The 12,666-nt window shown below is 45.2% G+C and overlaps 2 protein-coding genes across 2 annotated transcripts in view; one reads left to right on the top strand and one right to left on the bottom strand.

Annotated features, from left to right (window-relative positions):
* Positions 1-7,503: 7,503 nt before the first annotated feature.
* The window catches only part of T265_15384 (hypothetical protein), a gene marked incomplete at both ends in the record, with an annotated part of 13,351 nt that continues 8,188 nt past the window's right edge, over positions 7,504-12,666 (bottom strand). Inside the window, 2 exons of the mRNA XM_009177851.1 lie at positions 7,504-7,566; positions 8,345-8,444. Coding sequence (XP_009176115.1) covers positions 7,505-7,566; positions 8,345-8,444 — 162 coding nt within the window. The remainder of the gene's footprint in view (positions 7,567-8,344; positions 8,445-12,666) is intronic.
* T265_11246 (hypothetical protein) overlaps positions 11,602-12,666 on the top strand; it is a gene marked incomplete at both ends in the record, with an annotated part of 15,875 nt that continues 14,810 nt past the window's right edge. Inside the window, one exon of the mRNA XM_009177850.1 lies at positions 11,602-11,840. Within this exon, the coding sequence (XP_009176114.1) occupies positions 11,602-11,840 (239 nt within the window). The remainder of the gene's footprint in view (positions 11,841-12,666) is intronic.

The raw sequence follows: 12,666 nt of genomic DNA, 5'->3' as shown, positions 1-12,666 counted from the left end.
AGAGCGAAATGTCTGAATAATTTATTTTGCCGTCTGTGGCTTGACTGATTGCAATGCATTCTACTGAAATCATCGTTATGTTATCCGGAAGAAACATTTGCAAACAGATCTCGTTCTAACGGAAGGTTTAACGGAATCGCAACAGAATGTACTGTTTGTGTTATCCTTCCTTGACTAAACGGGCTGCACAAAAGTCACCTCATGTTTCACTAGGCACCAGGTTTGAGACACCACAGTATATATACTTGACGGAAAACTACTTATAAGGTTGCTGGGAAGTCTTCAAAATCCCATGACCATTTCCGCCGTTCTTGAAGCCTGGATTCTGTGGTCGCCAATTAAAACCAAATTGGTTTGCAAATGAATGCTTCACGAATCGCGTACAACTTTGGTTCAGAAAGAACATAAGGTTGATGGAAACTCGGGAACTGTGCCTACCTGATGGGTCACAAGAAAGGCGAGACCGGTCGTGGGCTGTCAGAGTTTTCAGCAACCTTACGAGTAGTGCTCTGTCATATGGCCAAATTTTTTTTTATATTTCCCACGTGCATATGGGAATCACCTGACTTAAAACTGGATATTCTGGGGTGTTGAACTCACAACGATGCTAGAGGTGACTCTCCAAACCTAGCTGAATGATGGTCAATACTAGCTAGTCATACATGTGTGCCTGGGTGTCACACGAGTGCTCCGGGCCACAAGACCATATTTCTCGTGTACTGTATGCCGGAACAGTTTAGTTGTCTAAACTGGACAACTATGGGTCACCGGTTAAACATGCTGATCGCTTTGAAACTGCCAGCTTCTGTTTGCTTTTCGGTCTTATTTCCTCGAGTTTGCACCGGATACACGGCCTTCAATTGGATGCACATGCTGCTCAGACTAAACTGCATGCGCCAATACACATTGTGAATGAGAGTCCGTCGGCTTTGGTTGATTGCACAGACCTTCATAAATCATGGGGTTTTGGAAACCCCGACCAGTTTGTCCAAAATGGACATTTAGTTGTTTTGAGGAGGTAGTGTGTTATGTCCAGTTGATAATTCTGTCTGTTCTAGCGTTGAGAAAGGAGCGAGTAACGGAGAGGCATCATATAAACCTATTTCATAAACAATACATATGCCTCCGAAATTCAAGTGGGACCAGGCAACCGGAACAACGCTAAAAATTCCCATCTTAATATCGCAGTGAACAAAAAAGTCGTTCAGCTGTAGCACTCTTGTATCCTCCGTTATGTTGACAATGAAATTCCCCACGTTTATTATGCCCCCATTTGTAACCCCCGCCCCATTTTTGTGTTTAGTGTGTATATATGAACTGACGTTTGTTTATTCTGGGGTGTTGAACTCACAACGATGCTAGAGGTGACTCTCCAAACCTAGCTGAATGATGGTCAATACTAGCTAGTCATACATGTGTGCCTGGGTGTCACACGAGTGCTCCGGGCCACAAGACCATATTTCTCGTGTACTGTATGTCCGAACAGTTCAGTTGTCTAAACTGGACAACTATGGGTCACCGGTTAAACATGCTGATCGCTTTGAAACTGCCAGCTTCTATTTGCTTTTCGGTTTTATTTCCTCGAGTTTGCACCGGGTACACGGCCTTCAATTGGATGCACATGCTGCTCAGACTAAACTGCATGCGCCAATACACATTGTGAATGAGAGTCCGTCGGCTTTGGTTGATTGCACAGACCTTCATAAATCATGGGGTTTTGGAAACCCCGACCAGTTTGTCCAAAATGGACATTTAGTTGTTTTGAGGAGGTAGTGTGTTATGTCCAGTTGATAATTCTGTCTGTTCTAGCGTTGAGAAAGGAGCGAGTAACGGAGAGGCATCATATAAACCTATTTCATAAACAATACATATGCCTCCGAAATTCAAGTGGGACCAGGCAACCGGAACAACGCTAAAAATTCCCATCTTAATATCGCAATGAACAAAAAAATCGTTCAGCTGTAGCACCCTTTCTCTGCCTAACTGCCGTGCCACCCGAAGGTTGCACGAGAGCTGGGATACTGCCGGGTAGCCCAAGCCTACACAGGGGAAGTCGAGAGGCGGAGGTCGGGTTCGAACCACGAACCTTCCGGTCAGTAAATTCGCGCTCTACCTACTTGGGCTATCTCGCTCTCACAATGAACAAGTATCTGCTATTTTCGAAATCATGACTGAAGCTAATAAATGAAACAGGAAAATAAAAAAGTACATCGGGAAAACATTGGTTGCACATTGAAAGTGGAAGGGAGAGTGACTACAGCTTTCACTTTCACATGGAGTTTATTTCATGCTCCATCCAAGAAAAACCAAGTATTTTACGTGCATTGTAGAGAACATGTGAAGTCCGTCCATTCAGTTTTCCACTATACACAACAAACAAGATTTTTCTGTTAGCCAGACATGAGAAAGGCACATTCAAGATGTCAGCCTAGCCATGGACAAAGTTGTATGTGTCCGTGGCACATTTGACAGGCTTAACAACATACTTGTTTTAGTTTTCAGAGGTGCACGGATGATGTGACGGAGGACCGAAAGGTGAAAAAGGGCACCTGGGTTGTAGCGGCTGAACCGAATAAATATATAGTTGGATGCGGTATTCGTAAACAAGCCATTTGAACATTGGGGATAGTTGTCTTCTTCTTCGTTTGTTCCAAGAATTTAAATGCCCATGGTGAATGATGTCCTCAAGTCCAATGTGATGTGGTCTGAGTGGTACCAAGGTAGCATCTATCGACTTCACTACGTAGCGGGTCCTGATACACGTAAACGGATCAGCAAGAACCCCATGTGACGGTCACCATAAACAACTAGAGCGGTGGTCTCGGGTTTGCTGTACCTCACTTAGCGTACCACGTATCATCACACCTGCAGTTTTTCTGACCCGAAATAACCCGAAAACCATGTATAAGTAATGAATAAAAACAACGAATCTCTATTATTCCACCATTCCTGTTTTACAAAAGCAATTTCGAATGAGAAAAAAACTCAATAGGAATCCAGTCATCAAAAGCAGCAGCAGCAATACTTCAAAAACAGAGTACTTGTTGTGCGGTGGTTATAGCTGCCACAGTTTCGTTCACTCATGATCTGAGTAGGCAAGGATGGATAGTTACACATAGGAGGCTGTAGCTGCTACAACTGATACACCAATACAGGGGTGTCAGTGAACTTTCTTTCGGGAAGATCGATAACAGAAGCTATGTACAAAAAAACAGCTTGGATGCATATGCGCCATTGAGGGCGCAAATGGGTCATGTCTGATAATGCCTCTAGCCATTGATGTATCCCACCTCGGGGTCCCCATCCAGGGAGATGGCAATGACCAGTGCGACTGAGTTTGCTAGTAATGGCCTACACACTTTGACGCCAAGTCATTGTCTGACCTCCCCTAGCTCTTTGACCCTTCGGCGCTTGTACGAGGAAGTTGGTCGACTGGCATACGGAACACGTGGCCAAGCCAACGCAACCTATGCAGTGTGATCAGTTCATCTGTCGTGGGCCAGTTATATCTTCGGAAACCCATCCGTCAGCATTGCTGATCCGGTGTTCCCACCAGACTCGGGCAATACTCCAAAGACATCGATGGTCAAACAGTGAAAATCTTTTGACGTCCTCAGCGCGTAGCGTCCAGGTTTCTGACCGGTATAATAATAAGGAGCGAATCACAATATTGTAAGCTCGACCCTTCATACATAAGCTGATGTCACGCCTATGCCACAGGTGAGGCAGGTACACAAAACCTGCTATGGCGGATGGAAATGTCGTCTAAGAATTTCATACATTTTAAAAACTATACGTCTCGATGCAGGACTTGTGACAGTTTTGAGGGGGGTAGATTGAGAGAATGCGGATGAATGCCTGAAGGATCACTCAACGGTCGATTTTTTTCGTATTTTCACTTTGACCCCGTAACAAATGGTATAAACGCTAGCGGGAATAAAAGGCAATAGATGGATGGTCGCCCCTACCACTTTATAATAAGAAGTGCGAAACTCGTGACTTTAACATTCAAAGCGGAAGTTGTCCCAGAAACTGCTTGATATTTTAAAAAAACGTTACACAAGATATGGTAGAAACAACGGGACAGCTATGCCATTTACCATTCCATACAATTTGTAGCTGACGATGACAATTGCAACCAAGCCGATCTGCCGCTGTACGTGACGGTCACCATAAACAACTAGAGCGGTGGTCTCGGGTTTGCTGTACCTCACTTAGCGTACCACGTATCATCACACCTGCAGTTTTTCTGACCCGAAATAACCCGAAAACCATGTATAAGTAATGAATAAAAACAACGAATCTCTATTATTCCACCATTCCTGTTTTACAAAAGCAATTTCGAATGAGAAAAAAACTCAATAGGAATCCAGTCATCAAAAGCAGCAGCAGCAATACTTCAAAAACAGAGTACTTGTTGTGCGGTGGTTATAGCTGCCACAGTTTCGTTCACTCATGATCTGAGTAGGCAAGGATGGATAGTTACACATAGGAGGCTGTAGCTGCTACAACTGATACACCAATACAGGGGTGTCAGTGAACTTTCTTTCGGGAAGATCGATAACAGAAGCTATGTACAAAAAAACAGCTTGGATGCATATGCGCCATTGAGGGCGCAAATGGGTCATGTCTGATAATGCCTCTAGCCATTGATGTATCCCACCTCGGGGTCCCCATCCAGGGAGATGGCAATGACCAGTGCGACTGAGTTTGCTAGTAATGGCCTACACACTTTGACGCCAAGTCATTGTCTGACCTCCCCTAGCTCTTTGACCCTTCGGCGCTTGTACGAGGAAGTTGGTCGACTGGCATACGGAACACGTGGCCAAGCCAACGCAACCTATGCAGTGTGATCAGTTCATCTGTCGTGGGCGAGTTATATCTTCGGAAACCCATCCGTCAGCATTGCTGATCCGGTGTTCCCACCAGACTCGGGCAATACTCCAAAGACATCGATGGTCAAACAGTGAAAATCTTTTGACGTCCTCAGCGCGTAGCGTCCAGGTTTCTGACCGGTATAATAATAAGGAGCGAATCACAATATTGTAAGCTCGACCCTTCATACATAAGCTGATGTCACGCCTATGCCACAAGTGAGGCAGGTACACAAAACCTGCTATGGCGGATGGAAATGTCGTCTAAGAATTTCATACATTTTAAAAACTATACGTCTCGATGCAGGACTTGTGACAGTTTTGAGGGGGGTAGATTGAGAGAATGCGGATGAATGCCTGAAGGATCACTCAACGGTCGATTTTTTTCGTATTTTCACTTTGACCCCGTAACAAATGGTATAAACGCTAGCGGGAATAAAAGGCAATAGATGGATGGTCGCCCCTACCACTTTACAATAAGAAGTGCGAAACTCGTGACTTTAACATTCAAAGCGGAAGTTGTCCCAGAAACTGCTTGATATTTTAAAAAACGTTACACAAGATATGGTAGAAACAACGGGACAGCTATGCCATTTACCATTCCATACAATTTGTAGCTGACGATGACAATTGCAACCAAGCCGATCTGCCGCTGCACGAGCTGTTGGCCGTGGGTGTACCGTTTGATGGCAATAAAAGCGCCCATCCATAATTCCACCTGTTTGTAATCATTATCGGATTCTCCAAAGTGCTGTAAGGAGTTGCGCCCTATTTTTCTAAAACAGTCCGGACGCGGTTCAGTTTCTTTTCATCAGCTATAGACCGTGTACCATAGGCATACTGGTTCCAGCTACTACAGTTTCGATCACCTGGAAGCCTTAGGGGCGATGGCCTGTTTGGTTATTTCGGAAACTGGGTAGCTATGCATCGAAATGGAATGATGTGCGAACACCACTCACTGAGCGATTAGGTCATTTCTGCCAGCGTCATTTATCAGTAGTGAGTCGAGTCGTCGAGTCCCCATCCAAGGAGGCAGCAGTTGTCGATTTGCTAAGTTTACAGGTTAGTGTTTTCGCACCACGTTGCCAGGTCATACACTGCCCACCTCTTGGTCGCTTCCACTCAGCACAGGGCTGGGCGAAAAAACTCTGCGAGGTAGACGGACTTCTGGCATGCGGAGTACATGTCCTAACCAGTATAACCTATGAGGAGTGAATAATTCGTCTGTCACGGGAAAGTTCCTTCTTCTTAGGACCATGTGGCGTACTAATCACTAATTCGATGTTCCCATCATATCCGACCAATGCTTCGGAGATGGTACAGTGGAAATAGCTGAAACAATCAGAATCAGAGTGCGGACAGCCAGCATGCATGAACAAACAAGGACAATCCAATTAACTTCGTCCATTAGTCCGGACAGAACGAAGCAGCTGGCAGACAGAACACCTGTAGGATACGACAAACAGGCGTGCTTCAGTGTGTTTCGTCTCTACCCTGAATTTCATGTGTTCGTCCCTCACTTGTTCATATAACAAGTGGTGAAAATTTGTTAACCACAAAATCTCTGTTATCAACAGATGCACATATTGGGTCAGGGCACTGTCGTGGGAACACGCGCAATACTATTGTGACATGTAAGCAAGGTACAGTCATTTTTTTATGTACCAAGTTGCTAAATTCGCCGTGTGCAACTGCAGTGGTAAGCCTCAAAAGAGCGAAACGAGTATCGCACCGCCAACACAAGCCCCAACCACACTCTTGCCACCACCAACAGAAAAGACCAAGGAGGCCAGTAGGCAACAACAACAGCAAGACAACAACAAAATAAAAACGAGTGCCAGATGAATCGGACTAAAAATCAAGATCTCAGCTGTTCGTTCATAACACCAAGTATGGTGACACCGTTTCACTCCGAATACTTGAAGTCCCCTCCACATGAGAACCCCGAATTCAGCGGGCTGGATAGAAACCAACAACAAGAAGGCTAGTGACATCGACTAGCAGCCATATCTTCCAGCGTCTCCCACTAGGCGCAGTTGGGATCACAGGGTCCCCATCCTGGACAGCGAGTAGCACCCAAGCGCTTCGTAATTTCTTCCATGCACCCTGCCAGATCAAGGGTTAACCACCTATCTTCTTCCGCCACTCTGAATACTAAGAGTAATAAAATTGTGGGTCGTTTGTACGTTGTTCTGGTACCTGATGGAGTGTGAAAATTTGGTCAACGCAACGCTTAATAGGTCGGAATCATGGTTGCTGCCCTCGAATCACTGTTTCACGAGCAACCATAAGGCGACGAAGCACAAGTGACACCAACAGTATCGTCACAACAGGGGTCAAGCTGATTGCCGCGTGGTTACCACACTCGCCACGAGTCCCTTTTATGAAAATGGGTACTATTACCGACTCTCCCCAGTTGTCTGGAACAGTCTTCTTTTCCCAAATGCAGGCGAACAGATCGAACAAGCGCTAACTGAGGATTTCATCCCCATCGTTGAGCAATGCGGATGGAAGGTCAACCGGGCCAAAATCTCGGTGATGCTTGAGAGAACGCTCGCAGTCATAAACCTGCGACGCCGTAGGGAGGTCCACGTTCACCGTTCAGGGCTCTACGTCAACTGTGGGCTCTAGATGAGTGGCAGCTGGTGACCAAGATAACTGTTGTTTGAAGTATTCGGTCCTGTTGGGCCGTCTGGCGCAATTATTCTGATCAGTCCACACCACAGATAGGAAACAATGGACTCTAATTTACTCTCGGTGAAGCTCATCAGCAGTGCATACACTTGTGTGTGCCTGGATTATAACCCCAGACATGACATGCGAGTTGACCGTGATACCAGCAAACGCTGTATGCAGCTGAGTTTGCACGCCTACGCAGACCAACGCTTGAGTAATGTGACTGGTTCGTCCCCACAGATCGACTGACGGCCCAATTTCTGTAGTGGTCGTGTAGATCGATTGATTCACTGGTCCGGAGCCCCATAAGGTGGCACCACAGACGCTTGCACTTGGTTGAACAAATTTGTGATCTACACATCACTTTTATAAGCCCGCTTCGCGTGCTAATGGTTACTCCTGTCGAGAAGCGAATACAGAATGCCCGCACATATCAGCATCCATCTATCATCTGCACATATGTGGAATGTTGAAAAGATTACTAAAATCACATCCAAAGAATTCTTGAAAAATATTCGACATGCTATTCAACTCGGAAAACTCAAAACATGCATAAGAGTAGCTGCAGCATCAAATGCCCACAATGCATTTAGAAGGGGGCTGTTATTGATCAACGCACTCTTGTGGTTATATGGTGGTATTGATCGCACACCGCTGAGGAACGGTCATTGAAAACGGGGTAGTGTGAATTATTGCATAACCAACCTCGTTTCTGGCCTTCACGTAAGAATGATAGCTTCCATTTTGCAAGATATAACCAACCGAACATAAGTGCAGAAAAAGATGAAACCTACCGCTTAATCTTGAACCATCAGACGTGCCTTTGTCCTGTGCGTGCCGGATTCGTTGTTCGGACCAGCATAACATAGCAGCCAGGATTTCTGATTCCGGTGCCTGAAAGGATAATCGCGAAATGACGCGTATGGTTAAACAGGCTAGAATTTCGTGAGATCAATCCACAAATACCTCATGTTGAGCGAACATTCTCCACAACTTGAGATTTATCGAAACAGCTTGATGTATAATAGGAAAGACTGGGCATACTGAGAGGGTCCGAACAGCGTAACCTGGGATTTTTAAGTGACCGTATGAAGCGAAAATTGCGCTTTTTTATAACTTACAAAGCACAGAAACCATTCCAAATTGCCCCACAACTGGATGGTGAACTAACAACAAAAGAAAAATCGAAACAAAGGAGTGAGGCTCCCGAGAATACAAGGTGTGATTGAAAAAAATGAGCTTGAAGGTGTTTTTCACTTGAGATTCTCGTTTTGGCATCCACCAAATCTCTTTCCACATAACACCAGTGACGCACTTAGTGACGCCTGATACACCAGCTTTAAGTACCATTTTAAACCACAGAATTTGTATACTGCGATACAGGCACAGCAGCTACTGGGCAATATAACTATGCTGGCATTCGCAGCGCACCGGATATTGCCGAAAAGCAGAGTACCTCATTCTGTTATCCTTAAGCTTTTTATAGTTATTCTATTATTACTGCTAGTAGTATTAGTGTGTACCAGTGAGACATTCTTTCCCACTAAACGGATGATCTCGTCTTGAGTAAATGCTACGGATTAAGACGCGTTGACTTACCGAAATTAATTTTAGGGATTGAGAAGAGCCTTGATTTCTCGGATTTATCATCGTCCAGACAGCTTCCACAGATAACAATGAGCATTTTATTGTCATGGGGTAATTAAGTCTATTATCGAACCACAAGCACAAAGCCGGAAGAAAGGAATTCAGCTGTAACGCCCTTTCAGTACAAAGGAATTCAGCTGTAACGCCCTTTCAGTGCATAGTTGCCATGCTACTCGAAGGAAGCACGGCGGCTGAGATACTACCGGGTTGCCCATACCTAGACAGGAGCAATCGAGACACAGAGGTTGGTTACAAACCACGGACGTTCCAGCCTGCAAGTTCGCACCCTAATTACTGAGATATCTCGAGTTCATGCATCAAACAACGATGCAAAAGCGTCACTGTGCCAGATATTAAAGAGGTACGATTGGTGCCGTATGCGAGCGAAGCTATGAAGAGCAAAAAAGTTATGTCGTAACCAAAAAGGAACGACCGGGCATGTTCGACAATGCTTGTACCCATCTCCAACTATTTTGCCCTCGGTTCTAGTTACAATCTTTGGATGAAAAAAAGCAAAGAATAGTACAGCCCCGCATTCTTCCGTCTCCATGTTATCCATTTACATCAACGGTGTTCCTTTTCTGTCCTGGTTTTGATGAAGTAACCAGAACGCATTCCATTGGCCTCGATTCGGAGGCACAACGTTCAATTAAGACAGAACACCTTATGGGTTTTATTTTGCAACTGCTGATTTGTTTCCGCTGGTTTAATTGATTGTGCGACGGCTACAGGACAGAAGCCACATGGTGCTGAGAAACAGCCTGTGACATGTTCCAGAAAAATTTCACGGTACATCCTATCGGTTACTATTGATCTCATGTGACACCGTTCCCGGTAAGCGAAGCATCCTCTACCGACCAGTAGCTGGGGTGACGAATAAACGGGTCGGGGAATCAATTCCAGAAAACACGTCTTTGCAAGATGTTGTGGACAGTCGAGAAAGGCCGAACTCGTATAAGGAATGTTTGGGTCCCAGAAAGACTGATCCTAAAAAAGTTCAACATCACTCTTACGACCGTCTGCACAGGTGTAAGTCTGCCCAACACAAGCCGTCATAGATATGGACGACACGCTCTTTTGCTGGATGATGTTAATGCAGAGGAGGTACGCATCAGAGTTGTGATGCATGAATTTCCGACTAGAGGAACTTGGGACTATACAACTCCATCAGTTATTTACCCCGGACGAGGACAGACGAACACCGAACAGGCTCCAAATAAAGGTCTGCAAACAACAACTGGAATCGCAACTGGATAGACAATGCAGTTGATGTGATAGTAGTATCGAAGCTATTTTGCTTCCTGTAACAGGCCTATGGACTAACCATTCAACTCATTTTGCGCACTGCAACCAGTAAAACTATTCCCAATACAAACAGAGAACTTTTTCGATAGACCAACAGTTTCTTCCCTCTTCATACAACACAAAAATGGCCAATACCACAGGTCGACTGAACAACGACCTCAGAAGAAGGTGGAACCCTCGCAGCAACCAATCTCTAGATGCTTCATTTCACTCCGTGAATCTGGAAGCGATGTAAAACATAGAGGAATCACAGGCTCCCACCACAGAGTTAATTAGGCTGTTTGGGATTCTACCGCGGGGCTACAAGACACTGATCGCGTGGCGAAGGCGATCTGACATGATCTCACGGGTATGACGGGATCATCAGTGACTCGTAGATGATTGAACCGGGCATTATGCTGCCAGGAGGTACCGCGGATTGGATACGAGAAGGAATGTCGATCACCGATCCAAAATCCCTGAATGACATAGTTGTTCTTCTTGCTCAGGTCCACCAGAAGTACTCAATCAACTCCGTCCGTATAGTCACACAGTTGGATTGACACACTGCCTCAAAAACCGAGATCCAATCACCTTCCGCATTCAGTATGATGACGAACGAATTGGGACTAAAATGTGCATCAAGATCAACCGCGCCTCGAAACGGCTAAATCAGGAAGGAAATCGCGGCTCGTTAGCATTGCTCGCAGGGTGTTATGACTGAAGTGCTTGCGGTGGCACAGGAAAAAAGTTACTCTGAGGACGAATGTCCGGATCAATCAGTTTACCAGCCAAACTTCCTGCGGAAGCTTTAGACATTCTTACGATAGTTTTTAAGGTATCCCAAACGAGTCGAAATCGCAAGCGCGTGACCATCGGACACCGAGAACGACTTACTGTTATTATGGAGTAAATCAAGATGATAAAAATATCCTCCATTAGGCTTCAGAGGTGTCCCCAAGTCTTGTAGGAGTTTGGGTGATAAGCTCCCAGGGAGTCGAAAGATTCACAATGTGTCCAGTAGATAAAAATTTCTGTCCACTTACATGCCCATAAAATATTTTCTGGTTTGTCCAATAATACTTCACTTAAACGCTACGGTTGTGGTTACTGACGAGAAATGAATGGGAACACTCAAGGCAAACAAGATGTTAAACGAATTCAATTACAAATGATACTCACACGGCCCTGTGAGTATAGACGGTCAGGCTTTGTAAACAGTGAGTTGGTTTTCTATTCTGAGAAACGTGGGTTCGACAAGCCTGCTACCTGGTATTATAAAGAAAGGCACACTCCAGTACCGATCACTCGCCTACTGCCAAGGTTCCTAGAACAATGGAGAAGCGAGTTTCAAGAACGGTGATTGGTTTTGGGACACGCTTTCCAATCAAGCAGTAGTGAAGTACCTGGATGTCCTGGCTGGTGTTCTGTTCACAGAGCTCAGTAATTTGATTGAAAACTTTTCGTCACCAGTCGACGTGATATCATCGCTGCGTAGTGGTTAGTTTTGGGCACGTTGGTGTGAAGGCGTTCACGCAGACACCTACGAAGTCAACCTTTCATACTTCACGCTAAACCCGGTTTCCAAGCTCAAAAACAACGCCACCTATCCACTAAGATTTCCATCAACAGCAAATACCTCCCTACATCTCACCGATCGGTATTCCTCACGAACCTCGCTGCACAGAAACATACCAGAAGGTCATCACCTTGATGACCGCAGACACCTACGAAGTCAACCTTTCATATTCATACTGCAAAGGAGTCGAAGAGAACCTGACTATTTCTACCCCAGGAGAGTTTCGTTTTCATTGTGGATACCAAAGCAAAATACATCCATGGTGTAGCCGTCCGGCAGAAGACCGGCAACCGCCAAGACATTTCGGGAGTGCGAAGGGATATAGGAGCAAGCATAAAGGCCACTGGTAAATAGAATTACGTAAATATCAGTTCGGGTACTACATCATCATCATCAACGACAGCATGACATCAGTGCTCAACACCAATGCTTCACTGCCGTACAACCATGACTTATTTGAAAGCCTTATTGTAAAGAAAAGAATAAAGGTGGATGGGGGAGGGACTTAGTGCTAGCTTAACACAATCATTCCGAGGTGCCTACACCTCCAGACATTCATTCAGGCAATCTGGACAGAAACTGACAACAAGAACGCCACTGACATCG

The sequence above is a fragment of the Opisthorchis viverrini genome (genome assembly GCF_000715545.1).
Source record: "Opisthorchis viverrini unplaced genomic scaffold opera_v5_462, whole genome shotgun sequence".
Classification (NCBI taxonomy): Eukaryota; Metazoa; Platyhelminthes; class Trematoda; order Opisthorchiida; family Opisthorchiidae; genus Opisthorchis; species Opisthorchis viverrini.
Note: the sequence above shows the minus strand (reverse complement) of the source record. Positions and strands in the feature narration are given on the sequence as shown.